This window comes from Trachurus japonicus, chromosome 18 (genome assembly GCF_045865225.1).
Source record: "Trachurus japonicus isolate A0001 chromosome 18, Traja_1.0".
Taxonomy (NCBI): Eukaryota; Metazoa; Chordata; class Actinopteri; order Carangiformes; family Carangidae; genus Trachurus; species Trachurus japonicus.
The window spans coordinates 29,477,348-29,496,116 of NC_140924.1; the positions used below are offsets into that span (position 1 = coordinate 29,477,348).

The 18,769-nt window shown below is 43.2% G+C and overlaps 2 protein-coding genes across 3 annotated transcripts in view; one reads left to right on the plus strand and one right to left on the minus strand.

Annotated features, from left to right (window-relative positions):
• Positions 1-18,769, plus strand: part of pcxb (pyruvate carboxylase b) — a 278,215-nt gene that overhangs the window by 169,609 nt on the left and 89,837 nt on the right. The gene's annotated exons all lie outside the window — the stretch shown is intronic.
• LOC146969592 (leucine-rich repeat and fibronectin type-III domain-containing protein 4) overlaps positions 1-18,769 on the minus strand; it is a 38,092-nt gene that overhangs the window by 6,643 nt on the left and 12,680 nt on the right. Inside the window, exons 3-7 of the mRNA XM_085806209.1 lie at positions 11,873-12,484; positions 11,590-11,752; positions 9,413-9,583; positions 7,828-7,989; positions 6,388-7,122 (exon numbers count right to left, since the gene is read on the minus strand). Of these exons, the coding sequence (XP_085662335.1) occupies positions 6,388-7,122; positions 7,828-7,989; positions 9,413-9,583; positions 11,590-11,752; positions 11,873-12,458 (1,817 nt within the window). The 5' untranslated portion in view covers positions 12,459-12,484. The remainder of the gene's footprint in view (positions 1-6,387; positions 7,123-7,827; positions 7,990-9,412; positions 9,584-11,589; positions 11,753-11,872; positions 12,485-18,769) is intronic.

Sequence of the window (18,769 nt, forward strand, 5' to 3'; positions counted from 1 at the left end):
AGAGAGGGGGATAGAGGAAAAGAAAAGAGTGATAGCAGAGGGGATAAAGGAGTGGTAGATTCCTGTCCCCCTTTCCTCATCCTTCTCCCCCCTCTCTTCCTCTTCTTCTTGCGTTCTCTTGCGGCCTCATTTCTTCCTCTTTTTTCTCCTCTCTATCTGCGTTACCAAGTCTGGTGGTCTGACACCAGACAAGATTGGGCACAGAGAGCAAGATACAGAGGAGAGAGAGAGGGAGAGAGAGACGAGGAACAACAACAAAGCAATTATCTCCTCTTCTGGCTGACATCTATACTGCCCTCGTTTCCTTTTTCCCATGTCATGTCTTTTGTTCGTTTACCCTTTCCTCCATTTTTGGTCTTGATTTGTCGGACTGTTTACTATCTCGTTGGCTGTCTCCCTCAATTTAGCCTGATCTCTTCTTCTGTTTTCCTTGATCTGTCTTTCTGTCTGTCTCCCCCACCCCACCCCTCCCTTCTGGATTTTGTTTCATCCCTCCTTCTGTCTTTTCGCTTTCCTTAATCTATCCTTCTCACTCGGCTCTCTCATTTGGCCTGATTTTCTTGCTCTGCCTGATTCAGTTGTTTTCTCTCTCATTCCCATTCCTTTTTTTATGACCTCTTTCTCCTCCCCAATCCCCCAGTATTTGTCTTTCTCCACCATTTCTCCCTATTTTCTCTTCATTTTACTTAAACCACAGGGTAAAAGGGAGTTTGAATCTCACTGTTCCTCTCTTCCTCCCTTACCCACTCCCTCCCTTGTTCTGATCTTACAGTATGATATAAGCTGACATATATTGAGTGCTGACCCTTTCTTTCTTCCTTCCTTCATCTGCCTCTGATGTGAGTTGACACTTGTATTGACACAGTAGTTTAACACTTAATTACATCTTCCCCTGGGGTACAACTCTCAACCCAGTTTTGTCCCTCCTCTCCTTCCCTCCCCTCCCTTTCTTTCCTCCATCCCTTTGGCCTTCTGCATCTTTGCTCTTTTCTTCCCTTTTCCATCATTGTCTCTGCATGCCTCCTCCCTTCCTTGGCGTTATCTCTCCTTGCATCCTTATCTAGCCCTGCCTCAGCAGATGTACTTATCTTGTTTCTTGTATAATTTCTTGTATTAGTTACCAGGGCTCATACCAGGCTAAAATAAGAAGCTGCTATCATTTCTCCTGCAATATCACATTGTGCAATACATGACAGAAACTAAAAGCATCTCTGGGTGTTTGATTTCCCCTTTGGATGAAGTTAGTTCATACCATGTACCACATATTTTTCAACATATTTATAGATTGGTTCAGGACTCTGTGTCAAATATTAGTCAGGTGCTTTGTGTAATTAGTGTCAGCAAATGAGTGGCATTGCCATACACCTAATTTTCAGGTTCTACTTTTTTATCCTTTCATTTCCCTTTACGTTTGTGACTCATTACCCATGCCCTCATCTGTCTATTTCTCAGCATGCGACTTTCCTGTGGCTGTCAAACCCTCACCCTGTCATTTTTAACGGTGCGTCCCTCTTCTGAGGAGTTGCTTTCATTATTCTCATTATTTCTTAAACTCTGCATGATTCTCTCTCCAACTTCCTCTTCTCTCTGTCCCTGTGATCGCTTCTGGCCCCATTAAATTCTGTGCCAAACTTGACACTCTGAGTGCCCAGCAGGAAGGTTGATCCTGTTGTAACTGGAACGAAATTGTGAAAATTGTCAAAGCCCCCTTCCACTCCTGCCTGCACACTTTGAGGACTTCTAAACCTCATGAAAGACTTTCTGGCTCTGACGTGTACAAGTATCACACACAGGCCCCTGCTGCTGTTCCTTATATAGTATTGATTTATAAAGTATCAACAAGTTCTATCCCAACAGATTACCATTGTTCTGAAAAAGGTACAGCTTCATTACACTCAAGAAAGAAAAAAAGAATCCAGAGTACAGTATGATAAAAATCAATAAACTACATCTGGTCTGGTATAATTTACGATTTACTAGGTATCTCAGTTTCAGAATCCACAGAGGTTTTGGACTCCTATGACACCTATACACCTCCACCTATACAACTCAGATTTAAAAGAAAACTGACAAAAAGCATTGTGAAATATATGACATTGCTGTGAAGCTCTGAGTGGTGCTATTGTGTTATTTATATCTGCTATTTTGTTCATGTCAGAGGCCTGTGAGACTGGTAATCCAAGTCTATATGTGTATATAGTGCTATTGCCATCAAAGAATCAATACATTTCATACTCAAACTGAATTAAGAACATCACCAGCTTGTTCTGTGGGGTATGGTAAAAAAAAAAAAAAATTATAATAATAATAATATGAATGGCCATGTAAAGGAAGACATTATTGAGAAGATTGGATGAATTTTCTAACAGATGAAATCACACAGGGCGCTTTGCAAATGCTGCCTCATTAACATAGAGGGACGTTCTTTCTCCTGTTCTGTCCTTCAGGTGGGCTGCGCCCATGTATGGCGAGAGAGACATACTGTAACAGATCATTTCCCACATCTGCCAAGCAACCTCAGGAAATGAGTAGTTATACTGTGTCTATCTATATGCTACCTCACATTGGATAACTGTGGGCATTTTGCAATAAAATCAAGTGTGACACTGTGACGTATCAAAGCTCCAGGAAGGAAGCTCAGTTTGTCAGGGGAGCTCAGGGTGACAAGGTGAGCACTGCCCAGCGGATGGACAACATCCCACCTGGCTTTGTCGCATACGCCATCAGAATTAGATATGCCATGCTAAAATGGAAGCTGGTGTTGTCTAGCACAGGGCCGACCTTTTTAAAGATGATTAAATCTGGCAGCCACACAATGTGCTCTGCTGCTCTGTAATCTGTTTAACACTACATACCACACTCGCATATGTAGCTCACTTTTTGTCAATTGTTGCAGACTAGATGCTTTTTTCCCTTCGTCTTTACTCGCCTTCCTCTCTTAAAACCTATGTTTTCATCTCTTTCTGTCTCTTTCACTCAGCTCACTCCAGTCTACGCTAACACACATGCAGCAGCAGTGCCAACAACAAAACACAAATCCCTGATAGAAAGAATAAAATCTCACTCCTCCATTCCCTCCTTTTGAATTCATGAGCCAGACTCCCTTTGGCTAACACTCTCTTTTCTCTAGCTTGCTAGCTGATGTGGTATTCGCCCTTACTCAATGATAACATGATGGAAATCCATACTGGACACACCTGACTGCAACGTTGTAGGATTGCTTTCAAATGCTGCCCTGTTCCATTTTGCCTTTAGCTGTCCTCAGAGACAGATTTCCCTACTTCCCTCCTCAAAGCCCTTAGACATCTTGTCTGCTCTTTGAACATTTCTCCTCGGTTTTCCAATTCGGTTGGAAGTTTATATCTAAATCTCACCTTTAAGATAGGCACTACATCTGTCTCTCCTTTGTGACAGTTGTCACCACCTTCTGTTTTGATGGAAGTGGTTTGTTTAGAGTTTAGTCAAACTTCAGATCTCTTTCTCCCTCCTGGCTGGATATCAGCAGCTCTCCAGTGACACCAGGTTGCCTTCGGTCAGTCATTCTCACTTATCTCTTTGCTGTTTTCTCTTTGCTGGGTCTCTGCATTTCTACCTGTCTAGCAGCATTTTCTTGTCTGAAGCTGCACAGCTGCTAAACTCTCACCTCTTCCTCTCATTTTATTATCTCCTTAAAGTTCCTTTCTGTATTTTAAAGCTGAATTCATCCAGGACATTTTGATGCATTTCACTACAACAACAAATACTGCCAAGTCTCAGTGTCCAGTTTTTGTTGTGGATATATCAAAGGTTTAAATTGACCCTGCAGCTGTAGAAGAGGCATCTCTATAAACTTTACCCTGATTTATAGATGCATTATATGTTACAAGCAGTGGTTTCTTGAAATAAAACACCTTTTACTTTATTAACCTTCAGTAAGGTGTCAACTCAACTGTTGTTAGGATACTTCCTGTTGAGGAAGTAATGCAGCTGATCGACATGGGAGCTTAGATCTCATTCACTTCATTCAATTCAATCATTTAATTAGTTCTCCATGTGTAATTGCCACAAATGTGTCATGGGATAATACAGGATGTGCACTCATCTGTTTTGATGTGGCATTTCAATGGGACACCTCTGCGCCTACATCTTTTCATCCACCCATCCGTCTCTCTAGCAGCGGATTGCTTTGCTGCACAGCTTTCACCACACCGTCTCATCTCTTTCTCCTCTTCCTCCTGCTCCCTTGTGACATTATTCACTTTGTTTGTTTTCCTTATTAAAGACTTCCCACCTCTCTGTTATTCCATATTTCTATGGGCTCCATCCTCTGCTCCTTCACTCTTTCATTATGTTGGTCCTCCCAACTACCACACTTCCTCTCCTACTTCCATACCCAGATGTATTTCTGTTGTGTACACAGATTTTCTCTCTTATTCTATTCCAGTGATGGATTTAAATACCTCCCCTCAATCACTCCACCCTCATTCCCTGGCTTTTTCCTTGAGGACCGTTTGAGCCCCCCCCCCCACTCCCCCGCTCCCCCTCACTGTCTGTCAGTCTTTCTCCTCTCACCCATTCTTCTTTCATCTCAATCTCTCCCCTGGTGATTTGGGTAGAAACCATCCCCTATCTCTGCCCTCTCCCTCAGCCCCTCTCCTCCACATCCTCAGATCTCAGAGGGCTCATTCCCACCTTAAAATTCACCCATTCTACACTCGTGGCTCTATCCATCACTCAAACAATTAGTTTCTCCTCCCCATCCATCTTTTTTCCATTCACCCTTGGCTGCCATACTTTCCCTCAATCCTTCTGATTATACCTACACAGTTTTTCACACGTCCAATCATCTTTCCATCGCTCTGTCTTCCCTGTTCCTGCCCTGTCATATGGTTGGCTCCCTCCATGCCTTCTCTATACCTCTTACAGCTTAGTGCCATCTTTATAATACCTTGGGGAAACCACATTCAATCCCACATCTCTACAGAATGAAATCAAAAACATAAATACAGATAATGCCATTGAAGGAAGTCCCTGCCCCACCTTGTCTCACCTCGTCTTATTCCATCTCACTCTCACCATTTCAACCAGGGTTCTGCTGTAGCAACCACCTCACACATAAATGTTTCATCAGTCTATGCTCGTAAATACTGAAGCAGTAAACACTGAATACAGACACAATTTATATGCAGTGCAGTAGTAGTACATGTTAGCAGACTAGGTGGCTGAAGTCCAAGACATTCCATACCACCAAAGACATGAATCCTGTCTTGTGTCTGTCCTATTTCTTCATGTTTGCATCATCCTTATCATCCTTTTCAATCAGACTTCACACCTTCCCATGACACTGTTGATATTCAAGGAATTGGTTCTTAAAGGGCATCAGATAACTCCACGTAAGCACAGAAAGTATGAAAGTTTTTATGTAAAAAGGGAAAAGGTTTGTTTTTCATATCTTCTTTGTTGTACAACTTTTCATCTCGGAGGCTCAAGGCTCTCATTAGATTGGCTCACAGAGATGCAAAGAAAGAGCGAGCACAGATTGGCAGCTTTGCAGAGGATTTTTTATGGTATGCAGAATATGTTTTCACATCATGTATTTACCAAATATGAAGCCTTGTGAGACAGGGTGTGGCAGTGACCTTTAAATAATTTGTGGTAACAAGAAGAACGTTGCAGCCCTTAACCTTAAATGTGGTCTTTATAAATGTTTGATTATTTTTCTGCCTCTGAGAGCATGTTGAGTAAACAGTGTGAGGGGATCTTATTTTAAATGCAAAGTGGCATCGCTCCCCAAAGATTTAAATGTTACTTCAAATTAAAAATGAAATGTCCCTTCAATATCCTCTTTTACTTGCCCATTAATGCTGGCACAGGCCCCTGTATGTCGCTTGTTGTTGTAGATATATTTTGCATTCAGTCACACACTTTCTGCTTGCCTCTAGATGTTCCAGAGGACACTGTCAAAAATCTTCAAAATCTCCCTTTCTTCAAAATTCCCTTTATTCCTTAAACGTTTTCTCTACTTGTTCTGCCGCCCCCCTCTCATCCATATGCACTCACTCTTCACCTGTTGGGTTTTTGTCATACAGTGATGGAGATAAATTATTAACTACCCTCGCCCCTCTTCCTTCATCTGTCTCCCTATTCATCCTTCCCTTGAGCAATCCGCTCGTCCATGTACAAGGTGAAGAGTTGCAGACTAAGTGTCATGCTGTAATGGATAAATATTTAAGGCTTTTTGCATGAAAACAGAGAGGAAGGGACTGACAAAAATGAAAGGTGGTTACCAACAAAGTAGAAGCTGCAAGACAAGTATTGATGTTATTTGAGACATTTCAAATCCAGAGTGGCGACCATTGCTTACACAGTATTACACAGCGTATTGTAAATAACAGAGGTTTCACCAACCTGTAGATCAAGGTCTCGTCCGCGGTGCAGTTGTACTGTATCTGATACATCCAGACAACGTAAGCTGCAGACAAACGCCCCAGATCCCATCGGACTTGAGCCGAGGTTGACGTCACCCCTTGTACTCCAACCATCCTCCCTTCTTCCTCGGCCCCCTCCTCGTCCTCCATGCTCCCTCCACCAGGCCTCTCTCCTTCAGAGGCCCTGCCGCCGTCGCCCTCTTCATTCTCCCCTCCACCTCGTCTTTCCTCCTCCACCTCTCCTCCACGGCCGACACCGTTATTAATCCCTCCATTTTTCCCTGTGCTGATATCCGAGGAGCCCGGATCAGTCCGTAAAATTCCATTGGTCACGTTCCTGTTGTTCTTGGTGTTCACGTTGTTATTCCCTGTGTTTCCACCAGCTCCTCCCCGATGAGGTAGGGGGATTATTTTCAGGTCCACAGTAGCAGTCGCTTCACCTGCCGCATTTATTGCAATACATGTGTATGCCCCGTCATCCCGAGCTACAGTTACTAAGATATCCAAGGTCCCGTTGCTGAAGGAACTGGTCCGGGATGAGTTTGCAATGATGCGGTCATCTGGTGAAACCCAGTGGACTACTGGCTCAGGGTCACCAATTGAACGGCACTTAAGCGTGGCGCGCTGACCCTCCAAGACCCACAGCTTGTGGGTGTGACGGGTGATGAGCGGTGGTTCACAAGTAAACTCCTCCTCAGGAATTGACCAGAAATACCTGAGAGACAAAAGAAGGAGAGTTGAAGCTGATGAAGAGAGAGAGAGAGAAAGAGAGAGCTCAGGGGCTCTGAGATGGGTTTGGCAGATTAATATAGCACATTAACCTAAAGATCTATGTGCTCTCATCTATCAATTTAAGGGTTAAGTTCAGTAACACACAACAGTCTGAGCAATTTCCCTTGCTACACTGCAGAAAACAAGACTAAATAAAGGGTAATTAATGGTGACAGCAATGACTGATGACAGCAGCAGATGTTCATTTTCTTTGTTTTCACTACATAAATTTGACTGCAGGGTAAGACCGGAAAAATTCAAAGAGAGATGCAGGAAGGAGAAACTGAGTCTGTCTGAGGTAGCAGAATATATTACACCACTGTTGAGCGCTCAGACTTTGCAGCCTACCTGCCCTGTGAGGTTTTGCTCCAGTTCTATTCTCACACACATGATGATCTAATTAAGGCGTCATGAAATATGAGCTAAAACAGGACTGTAGCAAAAACTTGGGCTTGAGCTTGGGCTAAAGCCAAAGCTGGGAAATGTTAATGATTTTCAGTTGGACGTAACACATGAATCAATCATTTATACTCCTCCGCTCCTCTGCTGCTGATGGTAGGAAGGCTCCACTAAAAGGTGTAGGATAAATAGTTGATTCCAATGCTTTGTAGGTAAGACCAATAATCCATGACCAATTGGTGACATTTACCTTCCAGCCAGGTGAGCAGGTGTGGCACACGTCTCCATGTCGTCTCCGCGAATAAGCCGACGTAACCATAGCAGCTCGCAGTTGCAGTGCAGCGGGTTTCCCCCAAAATTGAGACTTATTACATTATTGTAGGGGGTGGGACTAATTGCACCAGTCTGAGACCTGAGGATGACAGAGGAAAAGGAATTAGCCTACTGTCACAAATTTAGGGTTGACTTACTGGAGTTTGTTTGAATAACACGTTCTTGATCAGTTTAGTGACCAATCCAGACCTCACTCATAAACCTAACATGTTTACATGTGTACTAGTTATCAGTTTGAGTATGAAAGCCCAAATAGCAGAACTGAAACAGCACTATATTGTTTTATTTCCATCAACATTTTTTTTCTTCTTGTCAACACAGACATTTTTGGCCATTTATACCCCTATTTTGTAAAATTGCAACAATTTCCTCCTTTTAGCACCCATGTTTCAAAGGAAAGGTTTTTTATTGCCATTTAATTGTTATGCATCCAAAGGAGTCTCGAGCAACAAAAATAATTTAGCCGTAAAGTGAGGTCTTGGCAACAGCAAGTTAACGAGAGCTTGCAGCGGAAAATGAAAGACAAGTGGTTTGAAAATGATCCACAACAGGCGGTTACTAACCTACCTAGGAGCAACACTTAGCACTAGTGCTGTTATAGCATCTTTAAGCTTGTAGTACCAGATGTGGCATCATAACCCATAACCTATATCATTTACTTTGCTAAGTCATATTGAAAGAGAGAAAGAGAGAGAAGTGAGTGATGGGGAGAGAATGGGAGCAGGTGGAACTGTAAGAATAAACAAATGGGCCTATAAAGGAAGAGGCAGTGGAAGGCTGCTGTATATGCTCCTGCAAGGCTACATACAGAGATAAAAAGCACAGGTGGGTAAATTTAAATAGCAGCATGTTGTAAAGCTCTCTCTAGTACACTCAACAGCAGGAAAACAATACAGAAATAGCAGTCATTTCAAGTAAAACACAGGTGCCGTAAACTTTAAAATAGACTTTAAATTTGAATACATCAAGGTGTTTGCAAAGATCCGTGAATAACAGTGTAGCTGAAAGAATGATTTAACAGCAGGGCAGTAGAAAATCATGTCTGTTGCTCATTACAACACTGTTAATGGTTTTCCATACACTGCTGGCCTATAGCTTTTAACATGGAGCATATAACACATCAGTAATCATACAGCACATCTGCCTAATCATAAGCAAACCTTGACCTTATGTTAATCATTGTAGCCATGACAACAAAGGTCTGGTGAGCAGTCAGCATAGGGGCACAAATAAATGAGAATACAGGACTTGATATCCTCCACCATAACTGCTGAAAGAAGTGGTTTATAGTGTTGCATGCACGCTGTTCATATGGGTAATTAAAAGCAAATAAATAGTGAATCGAGTAACTAAAAATGCTACATAATGTCTCTCTGTGTTAATGTACCCGAGCACCCCTGTTAAAAACCACTTTGGTGGCTCTGTGGCAATGTCATTTACTACAGAATATTTCCACTAAGCCACTTCGGAGAGAAACATAAAAGATGAAGCTTAAGAGCTACCTTGCAAAGAGGGGATCAGGCGGCAGGGTCCGCAGCCTGTTGGAGGTCATATCCAGTCTTGCAAGCTTATACAGCTCTCCAAAGACTCCTTCTGCTATGTGGTCTATCAGGTTATGATCCAAGTTCAAAGTGTGCAGACTGGCCATGTTCTGAATGGACTCCCACGGTACCCTGTAGCGATAGAACAGAGGAATATTTACGTTAGTGTGTATGATTCATGGAATTAATATACTTTCTGCCAAGATTGTTCTTTTATTCTTGTTTAAGGGAAGAGAAATTAGAGAATATCTCTTGAAGGTAGAGGCAGCTGTGAAGACAGATTTATTGCTCTGATGGTTAGTGTCCTCTGTGGGTACATTTCCACTTTATAAGAAGTGAACCTGATTAAAGTTAAAATGAACCACTATTATATCATCCAAGGTTCACTGTATGTTCTGAGTTTGTACTGTAATGGATATACGTAGTATTGCTCTTGCCTTTGTGAAGGCATTCACTCAAGAACTGTTTTAATCAAATCAAATCAAATCAACTTTATTTATATGGCACTTTTCATACAGTGTAACACAAAGTGCCTCACAGAGGATTTAGACGAACAACGTTTTAGACGAACAACGATTTTAAAAAACAGGATAAATGTGAAGGAATGCATTTGTCAAGGCTACAGAGCTGATTTAGTCCTTTGCTCTCTTTTTCTCCAGGTCACTACAGTGCATATGAAATTGCTCTGTGTCACCTGAAGGGCACTGTAGCACTCTGAGTACTGAGCACAAAGAACCTGCCTCTACTCAATATCACACATTAGTAAGTTCATTTCAAAGTCCATTCAGTGTAGTGTAATGAACATTAAATTATTCTAATCACTTAAATGGGACAGAAAAAGTTATTGACAGCAACAGCAAACAGCAGATGGCCTCTATCTTTGTCTCTACAATAGAGTCTCCCCAGATAATTGAGCATGTGCCGTGACAAAGTACATAAAGTATAATTATTTATCAAATTGTAGTTTAGATTAAAAAGAGAGGGAAATGAAGCAGGCTATTCTAGCACAACCTCTAATTTCCATTCCATTATTACATCTATTTTACAGTAAAGCAATAAGTCAGATTTGGGCAGAGCATAAGAGGAAATTCTGCAACAAATCACCTCGTAACAGCTTCTTTTTGATTCATTTTTTCAATAAGAGACTGTAGTCAACAGTTCCCATTCTCACCCAGCAGCTGAAAACCATTGTCCCAAAACGTTAACCACAGGAGATGTGTTAAGGGTTGAGAGATGCTGTGTAAAACTCTATCAAAAGCAGCATTTGAACAGCTTCTGTATCCCTCAGTTGTCTCCACAACTAAACTACAAGGTGTTTTCTCCACCTGGATGATCAAGACTGACAAGAGTTCTCATTACAGGATTTTTGATGGGTTTAAGTATTTTAACCTTGATGAAACTGTCGTCTGACTTCCTCAGACACAAAGGGCAAAGTGCAGTTGTTAATGCGTGCACCATTAAAACTCTTTATACTTTTCTTATGGCTTGGTGGAGGTTGGAGAGAGGCCAGAGAGCTCCTGTAGAGGAGACAAATGAAGCATCTTAATCAGAACTGACAGCCAAAAGCTGCTGAATTCATCAACGCAGTGGGACACTATGAACAGGAGAAGAGGGAATATCATCATTGTTCTGACTTATTATTTGGTCCAGAGGAATAGATAGTGAGGCTGTAAGTGTCTCCATTGTCCTAGATGGAGATGAGTGGAATATTACTTGGTACTAAAATATGAACAATATAGAATAGCTGCAGCAATATACACTTGCAGTGGAGTAAGCTCAGCCGTGTCCTCATCAAATCTTAACAAAATCAAAGTCAAAGAAAATTAGGACCTCATCAAAATTGATTCACTTTCAATTTCCTGAGCTTTTAGTCGACTTCTCTCAGCCTCAGCAGTTTCAGCGACTTTCTCCTCATCGTGTTTGCTGACTCTGGTGAGATCATACAAGGTGTTTTCTACTGTGCCTTGAAGTTTTCAGAGCTGAGCTGTGCTACTGCAGTATGCATCAAGACTGAGGCCTGAGCACAGGAAACGCTGGAGTATCGTATTGTGTTTCTGTTTAACAAAGCAGGACAGATTAGAGTGGGGGAATGCACAAAGCAGGCAGGTGTGGCTGATCACAGCAGAGCAGCAGCTTACCTCCGGAGGTTATTGTAAGACATGTCCAGATCCTCCAGTGTAAGCAAGAAGTCATCGAAGGCCTGGACAGAGACTTTAATCAGCTGGTTGTTGTTGATGATCAGATGCTGCAGATTTACCAAACCTGCCAGGTCTCTGGGTCCCAATGTAGTCAGCCGATTACCTACACGCACAAATGTGTATAAAACAAGTATTTTAAATTCTGTGGAAAGTAATCATGGTGTTGGACTAGTTAAAGTCAGGGCTGTAGTTATCCTAGAATGTAATTACTGTTCCAACTCACCATCCAAATGCAGCGAGCGCAGACTCTCCAGGTCAGCAAAGGCCATTGGTCGAATCAGGTGGATGGTGTTCCTTGACAGAGTCAAATCAACCAAGCCAGTCATGTTGACAAAGTCAATCCCGCCCACCTCCGTGATGAAGTTGTCAGCCAATCGCAGCTCAACGGTGCGCCGGTCAACGTGCGGGGGGACGAACAGGAGGCCCTTGTCGGCACAGAGTGTGCTGAGAGACTCTGAAAGGTTTCGACACACGCAGTGGAAGGGACAGGCCGAGACCACGCCCCACGTCTCCCCTGCTCCAATCAGAGATGGCAGCAGGCAGCATGTGACCAGTGTCAGCCAGTGAAACGCCGGGAAAGGAACAGAATCAGGAAGGGTTCTTTTTGTAGTCCTGGGACAGGCGCAGTGGACGAGATGGGATGAGGAGGGCAAATATGAGACAAGGAGAGGGGGGAGAGAAGAAAGAGAGTGGATGGATGGAGGGAAAAGGGAGGGGAAGGTAGAATGTTCTGCCCTTTGTTTGGGGTGGAGTTGTGTGTGGGGCAGGTGTTTTTGTCTGCAGGGATTGAGGGGTGGGGGGACAGGCATGGTAGAACGCCTGGCTATCCACAGACCTAGAGAGAGAGAGAGGTGGGGGGGGGGGATAAGAGCAAAATGGGTTTTTAGTCTCATTCTCCAGTCAGACATTGTTTTATAAGAGATGTCTGAAGTGTGTTTTTGTGTCTGGTTCCAGCTCTGTCTGGTCAGAGTAGGTGGAAGACAGGACCAGAGTCTGTTCTGCGCACATGCACACAAGGACCAAGGCCTTCTCCTAAATGAGTACCACTCAGCACCAATACCCACTTGGTGCTTCACGGCATAAAACAGCCCATAATGAGAAAACGCTGATGCCACTACAACACATACTTTCCTGCTCTCCCTCATATACATTTACAAGCACACACATTCATACACACACCTGCCTTGTATACCTCTGCCCCACAACAGCTCATTGCCTAGCAACAACATCCCAAAAGACTGAACACCGCCAGTCCCCATAGTAACAGTTACCTAGAAACCTGTAAGCGCGGATTAGACAAGTGTTATATCATAGGACCCTTTCTTAAGACTGTGGGTCAGCGAATCAAATTAGGTCACCAACCTATCAGCCGTGATCCCACAGCTGGACTCTGCACTACAACACACACACACACACACACTGTCATCTCACATGCAGAAGATCTCCCAGTACGCACACACTTTTTGACACACACACATCCCTAAATACAGCTATGGTGATGATAAGGTATAGGGATGAGTCACTGCTACTGATTGGCATGCATAATAGTTGTCATAGCAACTGTAGCCTAGATACAGGGAGAGTGACAAGGAGTGTTGATAACAGTCACAGCGGCGGTGGCCATAGAGAGGGGACACAGGATGAGACAGTGAGTCAGAAACAGACACTGAGGCACTCACATAGTGGGTTTTTATGTGGAGCAATCTGGAGACTTGTGGAGTATGGTGATTGTAAAGTGATGTATAATGTATGCAATCTAATACTCTGAGTAACAACCAGGCACAACCGTACATCATGCTGACTTTACAGGTTGACGCAAATTGTCGGCTCAATATTTTCCATTAGTGTTAGAGTCCAGATGTACTCTTTCTGAGAGAAACTGGAAGAGGATTAGTTAAGATATTGAAGCAGTATCTATCAAAGTGCAGCCGTTTCAGGACCATTTAGCATTCTCCTCCTTACTTCTTGGTTTACTTTGGTCTTCTTCCAAACTGTGAGTTCTATGTTAGACCAGGCTACAGTGTCCCATTTCTGAACCCTAAAGTCTACACTGAAAAGATTAAAAAAACAAAAACAAACTTGTGTGCTTGAGTTGATAAGTTAATTTCACTGCTGTGATGTTTGGGTGTAACATTAAGCCAGTGAAGGAGAGGAATGCAGAGTGTGCTTATTGGATGAGCTCTTATAGACTGAAGTCGTAGAAAATATTGTGTTTTAAGTCAAAACTGTGAGCTACCTCTTGGCTTGTTTAGGGAGCAAGAGCTGTAGCTTAGTACCTTTTTCAAACTAATAGTTATTCTGTATGTCTAGTAGCATCAGCTTTTTTTTTTTTTTTAAAAAGAAAAACCATGCTAGCTTGGTTGGCAGGGCAGCAAAGTCAGGAAGGCCTGCGGTGACAGCCAGTCCCCCGGGGCAGCCGATATTAGAAGTTGACTGCTCCTGAGCTCCTGTGGAGGCGTGCATACTAAAATGTGAAAACGTTCCAGCAAAAGCAAGATGCTGCTTTAAAATGTGTCTCCTTCACTGCCTGCAAAGTCCTAACATCAGGTGGTGTTGTAGAGTGGACCGGGCTCCTCCAGCTTAGCCTAGTGCTTAGCAAATTCTGCTCAGACAGCTTACTTTACCCACAGCACGCTGAATGTCAATACTCCTGCACTCTCCTTTTGCGCTCTACTCCTTCATTTGACCTTTATCTGCTCATCTCCCCTGGTTTATACTCCGTCTTCCTCTCTCACTGTTTTCTCACTCTTACAGTGACCCTCCTGTTCCGTCTCTGCTTTTCTCTCACCCTGTCTCCCCGTGTCTCACCCCGTGAATGCCTTCATGTCCTTGTGTCATACCCACCACACCCTCCCGCTCTCCCCTCCCCCACAGCGCTGCTCTCACCTGGCTCTCCGCCGCTACCTCAGCCTCTACTACCACAGATTGTTCTTTGTGTCCTCGCCATCCATCCTTTACCATCTCTCTTTCACTGCAGCGCCCCACCTTCTGCCTTATATCTTTTTTACTCCATCCCTCCATCCTTGCTCACCTTCCATCTTAAAAACCTCTCCGCCTCTGGCTGCTCTGTAAATTTCCACATTTTCTTTCTTTATGTCTCATTCCGTCTCTTTCTTTCTCTCAGTCTTGTCTGCCCTTGAGGCAACCCGAGTACGACAATGTTATCAGTCACAACTCTACCTCGCCCCCTTCTCCCCTCTGTTCTTCCTCCTCCGCCTCCTCTTCCTCCGTCTTTTTGTCTTGTCTCTCTATCGCTTGCTGACTCTGCTGCCCTCCATATCTCCTTGCCTTCTCTGCTCTTACTTTGAGTCGCAAAGTATGCACACATATGGGTACCCACACACCCACTACCCACACACACATCCTCAGATCACCTCACATGCTTCTATACTCCCCTTTCCTTTCCTTCCCTCATTTATCTAACGTTCTCACCCATCCTTCCTTCCTATCTGCTTCATCTCTTGATTTTCCCATGCCTTCATTTTTCTCCCCGACCTCTTCCTCAACTAGTGTTGTCCTGTCATCATTTCCTACCTCCCAGAAATCTTTCTACTTCCACTTTCACTTCTGCATTTCCCTCTCCCCTTAATCTCTGGCTTGTCCTCCTTTAGGAAGTAGATCTAATTTGCAACTAGAGCAGTGCAGTATTGAAGCTTTCTGACACACACACACACACAAGTTGTGTGTAACCGATCCGTCCACTTGCTGATCGATCTGACCCATAGAGCTGGATAACACCCTGTCCCATTCATTTACACTCTGCTCTCTTGCTCTTAACCTTACTTCTACTCCTGTGTTGTTCCTTACCCGTCCTGAAAGCCGTAACCAACTGACTATATTTTACTGGTATCTGCAGAGCCAGTCTCCCATATTTGAACCCTGTTGGGTCTATGTATCACAACAGTGTGGTGTACAAAGATGAGACAGAATGAGTTTTCATTACTCCTCCCAACCAAACATGGCAGTTCTACTAATTTATTGAATTGATGTGTCTCCCCTGATTGTTTTGCACCCTGCAGTCTGGTGTACCTCAACTCTTTTAATCTTTATTTTATTAGGCTCATTGGTAGATACGAAGCTTAGAACAGTCATGCAAGCTTTGTCTGCAGCTCCAAGAGAAAGTCTATTCTTTTCTCAAACCCTTCTTGTCTCCATTTTTGAATTTCAGACATTTCAGTTTTTGAATTAAATGTGCTTAAATGTGCTTTTTCTAAATATAGACAAAAACAATACAGTTTGAGGCAATAGATTATGTCTTATATCTTATGTTGGAGTATGATGTGGATTCAGAGCTACTGCTACAGATTGAGTGTCATTATCATGAATAGTTGAGTTTAATGTTGGCCATCAGAGACAAAGGTCACATCTTTAGATTGCTTGTTTTGTGTGGCCAGCAGTCAGAATCAGGTTTACAGTGACAAACCACAGACCAAAGCAACAACTCCTCTCACCTGAGAAGCGGCAACCAGCAAAAGTTTCACATTCTACTAGCGACTAATAGTTCTATTATACACATCCCTATGCTTTTGTATTTCAGATTGTATTGAGTGCAGTTTGTGTCCTTGTCTTTACCTGCCTCTTTGAGCTGCTTCTTGTGCTGCTGCAACAGTTGAATTCCTTCTCTTGGGATCATTAAAGTCTTATCTCACACATTGAACTGATTCAGCATCTGCATGTGTGCAGTCTCAAACATCAGCTAGTTTCTATGCTTGTGCTTGTATATGGTGGTAGATGCTAGACTCCAATGCCTGTCAAGTGTGTGTGTGTGTGTGTGTGTGTGTGTGTTTTCTCCTGTGTGAATTAATGTGACATTTTTCTGCACTTAGGAAGCCTTCACCCTGCTCTTAGAATTTGCTGCTGAATTTGCAATAAGGAACAACACAAGCACACACACATACAACCTCTCTCTTGTGCATACACACACACCAGCAAGCAGCAGAAGTGACTATACAGCAATGAGGCCCAAACCCCTTTGGAACCAAGACGCTTGACACTTTTAGGAAAGAAATGAGTAAAGGGAGTGAGTTGACGAAAGATGGATGATGGAGAGATAAATCAGACAGAACAGAAGGAGAACAAAAGAGATCAGAAAAACAGGGAGGTAAAACTCAATATCCCATGTGTGTCTGGAAAACTGCATCACATGAAAAAACATGTGCTTTTGACTAAATGTTTGTGTCCTCCTGGACAAGTGTGCCGAGCGTCCATCTCCACTTTGTTTTGTTTTCTTTTGTAATGTGCTTTTTGTTGTTTTGTTCCCTCTATTTTGAGGAGTGTTTCTCTACCCACCCTGCCTGAACCCTGGAACCTCCTGAGACTAAGAAACAGACGGGTGGAGAGAGCAGAGAGGCTGCATGAATTGAGAGCAAGAACATGAACTAAAAGCGTCTATGGAATGAACTACTCAGTACCCTCGGTATTGGAGTGCAGCTCTGAGCTGTGAGGCTGAATCTCACCTCACTCTAACTTCCAAAACTTTCAGTTTAAACACCCACCACGGCCTCGGGAGGGTGCAGCTTTTTTTTTGTAGAGACCAAGCCCAGCTAAATATGAAGTTGTTAATAGCTTTGGAACGATGAATTTCCATTAAATGTGTTTGTCGGTGATTCTTTTGAACCTGACCTGAACCTGTGCAATTAACAGAAGCTTCAGGCGTGACTTAAAAGCATAGCACAAGTATCTTTGTTATTTTACATGGAGAGACCTATTGCACTGTAAGGCTTAAGTTCCTTTTGGTCTTAGTCTTTAATGCTCTGTGGGCTTTTATAAATCTCAGATGCTTTCAAATGCCAAGCACAATTAATGTTCAAAAATGCTCTGTGTGTGTGTGTGTGTGTGTGTGTGTGTGTGCGTGTGCGTGTGTGCGTGCGTGCGTGCGTGCGTGCGTGCGTGCGTGCGTGCGTGCGTGCGTGCGTGTGTGTGTGTGTGTGTGTGTGTTTGCATGTATGATTTAAAATCTGCATAATAAGCATACTGGCCTATGTTATTTTGCATCTACTCCGGCACGTACGCAAATGCCATTAGCCCATAATCGACTTAAATCGACTTAGGAAATGTTGCAGTGTTTATAAACAAGGGGATTTGTATTAGCTCTCAAAAGCTACTTATCACAAACACAGTAATCCACAGATCTGATTGGAGTGTGAATACAGTAGGTGCACCACGAGGCTTCAGTCAAAACCACTGACAGCCAGGAACCACAGTAGGTTAATGTCTGACTATGGAAGTTTGAAATGAATGAACATCTTGAAAGTGATGTCCTTCGAGTATCAATACATATTGCTGAAGTGCACTAGAACTGTGTTGCATTGTTTGATCTGAAAATACACACAAGCTCTGTTGGCACAAATGCAGGGATCAAATATGGAGGCAGCCTTCCATACACACACTAAGGCTTTCTAGCATGCACTCTTACTCATAATCCAGGCCCTTGATATTAGGTGAGTACTTGCATAGAGAAACAACTGTGAGCATACCAAAACAGTCTTCCCACACAATCATAATTATAGGGAGACCAACACATACACACACTCTTTCTCTCTAGGCAAGGAACAAAAGAACGCCCACGTAGCCTCTTCGTGCAGCTGTCGTGTGTACTGTAAGCCCACTCATCCTTTTGATACTATCACTCCTCTGTCATATTCTGTCCTCTTTAGTCATCCGGGATGTATAGAAAGCACAGGAATAGGGGTAACAGTATTGGATATGGAAACAAACAGTGAATAAGGAATGCAAAGAGTGGCAAACTGCATGGGATACAGGGAGGAGGAGAGAGGAAGAGAATGGGAGAAGAGTACACAAGATGGAGGAGGGATGGGTGTAAAATTGGAGAAAAATGAAATCTGTTAGTGTGAAGAGCTGAGGACAAGTGTAAAAGATGGAAGCTGAGGAGGAGTTGGAGGAAGATGGAAAGAAAGAAGGATGAAGAGTCAGCGAGTATGAATGTGTGTCGTTAAGCGGATGGGCAGAGAAATATGTAAAGGCGATAAATGGGTGAAGGCCGCCATCCATCACTGTCAGAGAGAGGGATGAGAGAGAGAAGAGTGGATTTGATTAGGGAAAGGGAGAGCTGTGTTAAAAATGAGTTTGTAAGGCATTGGCTTCATGATGGTGAGAAGTC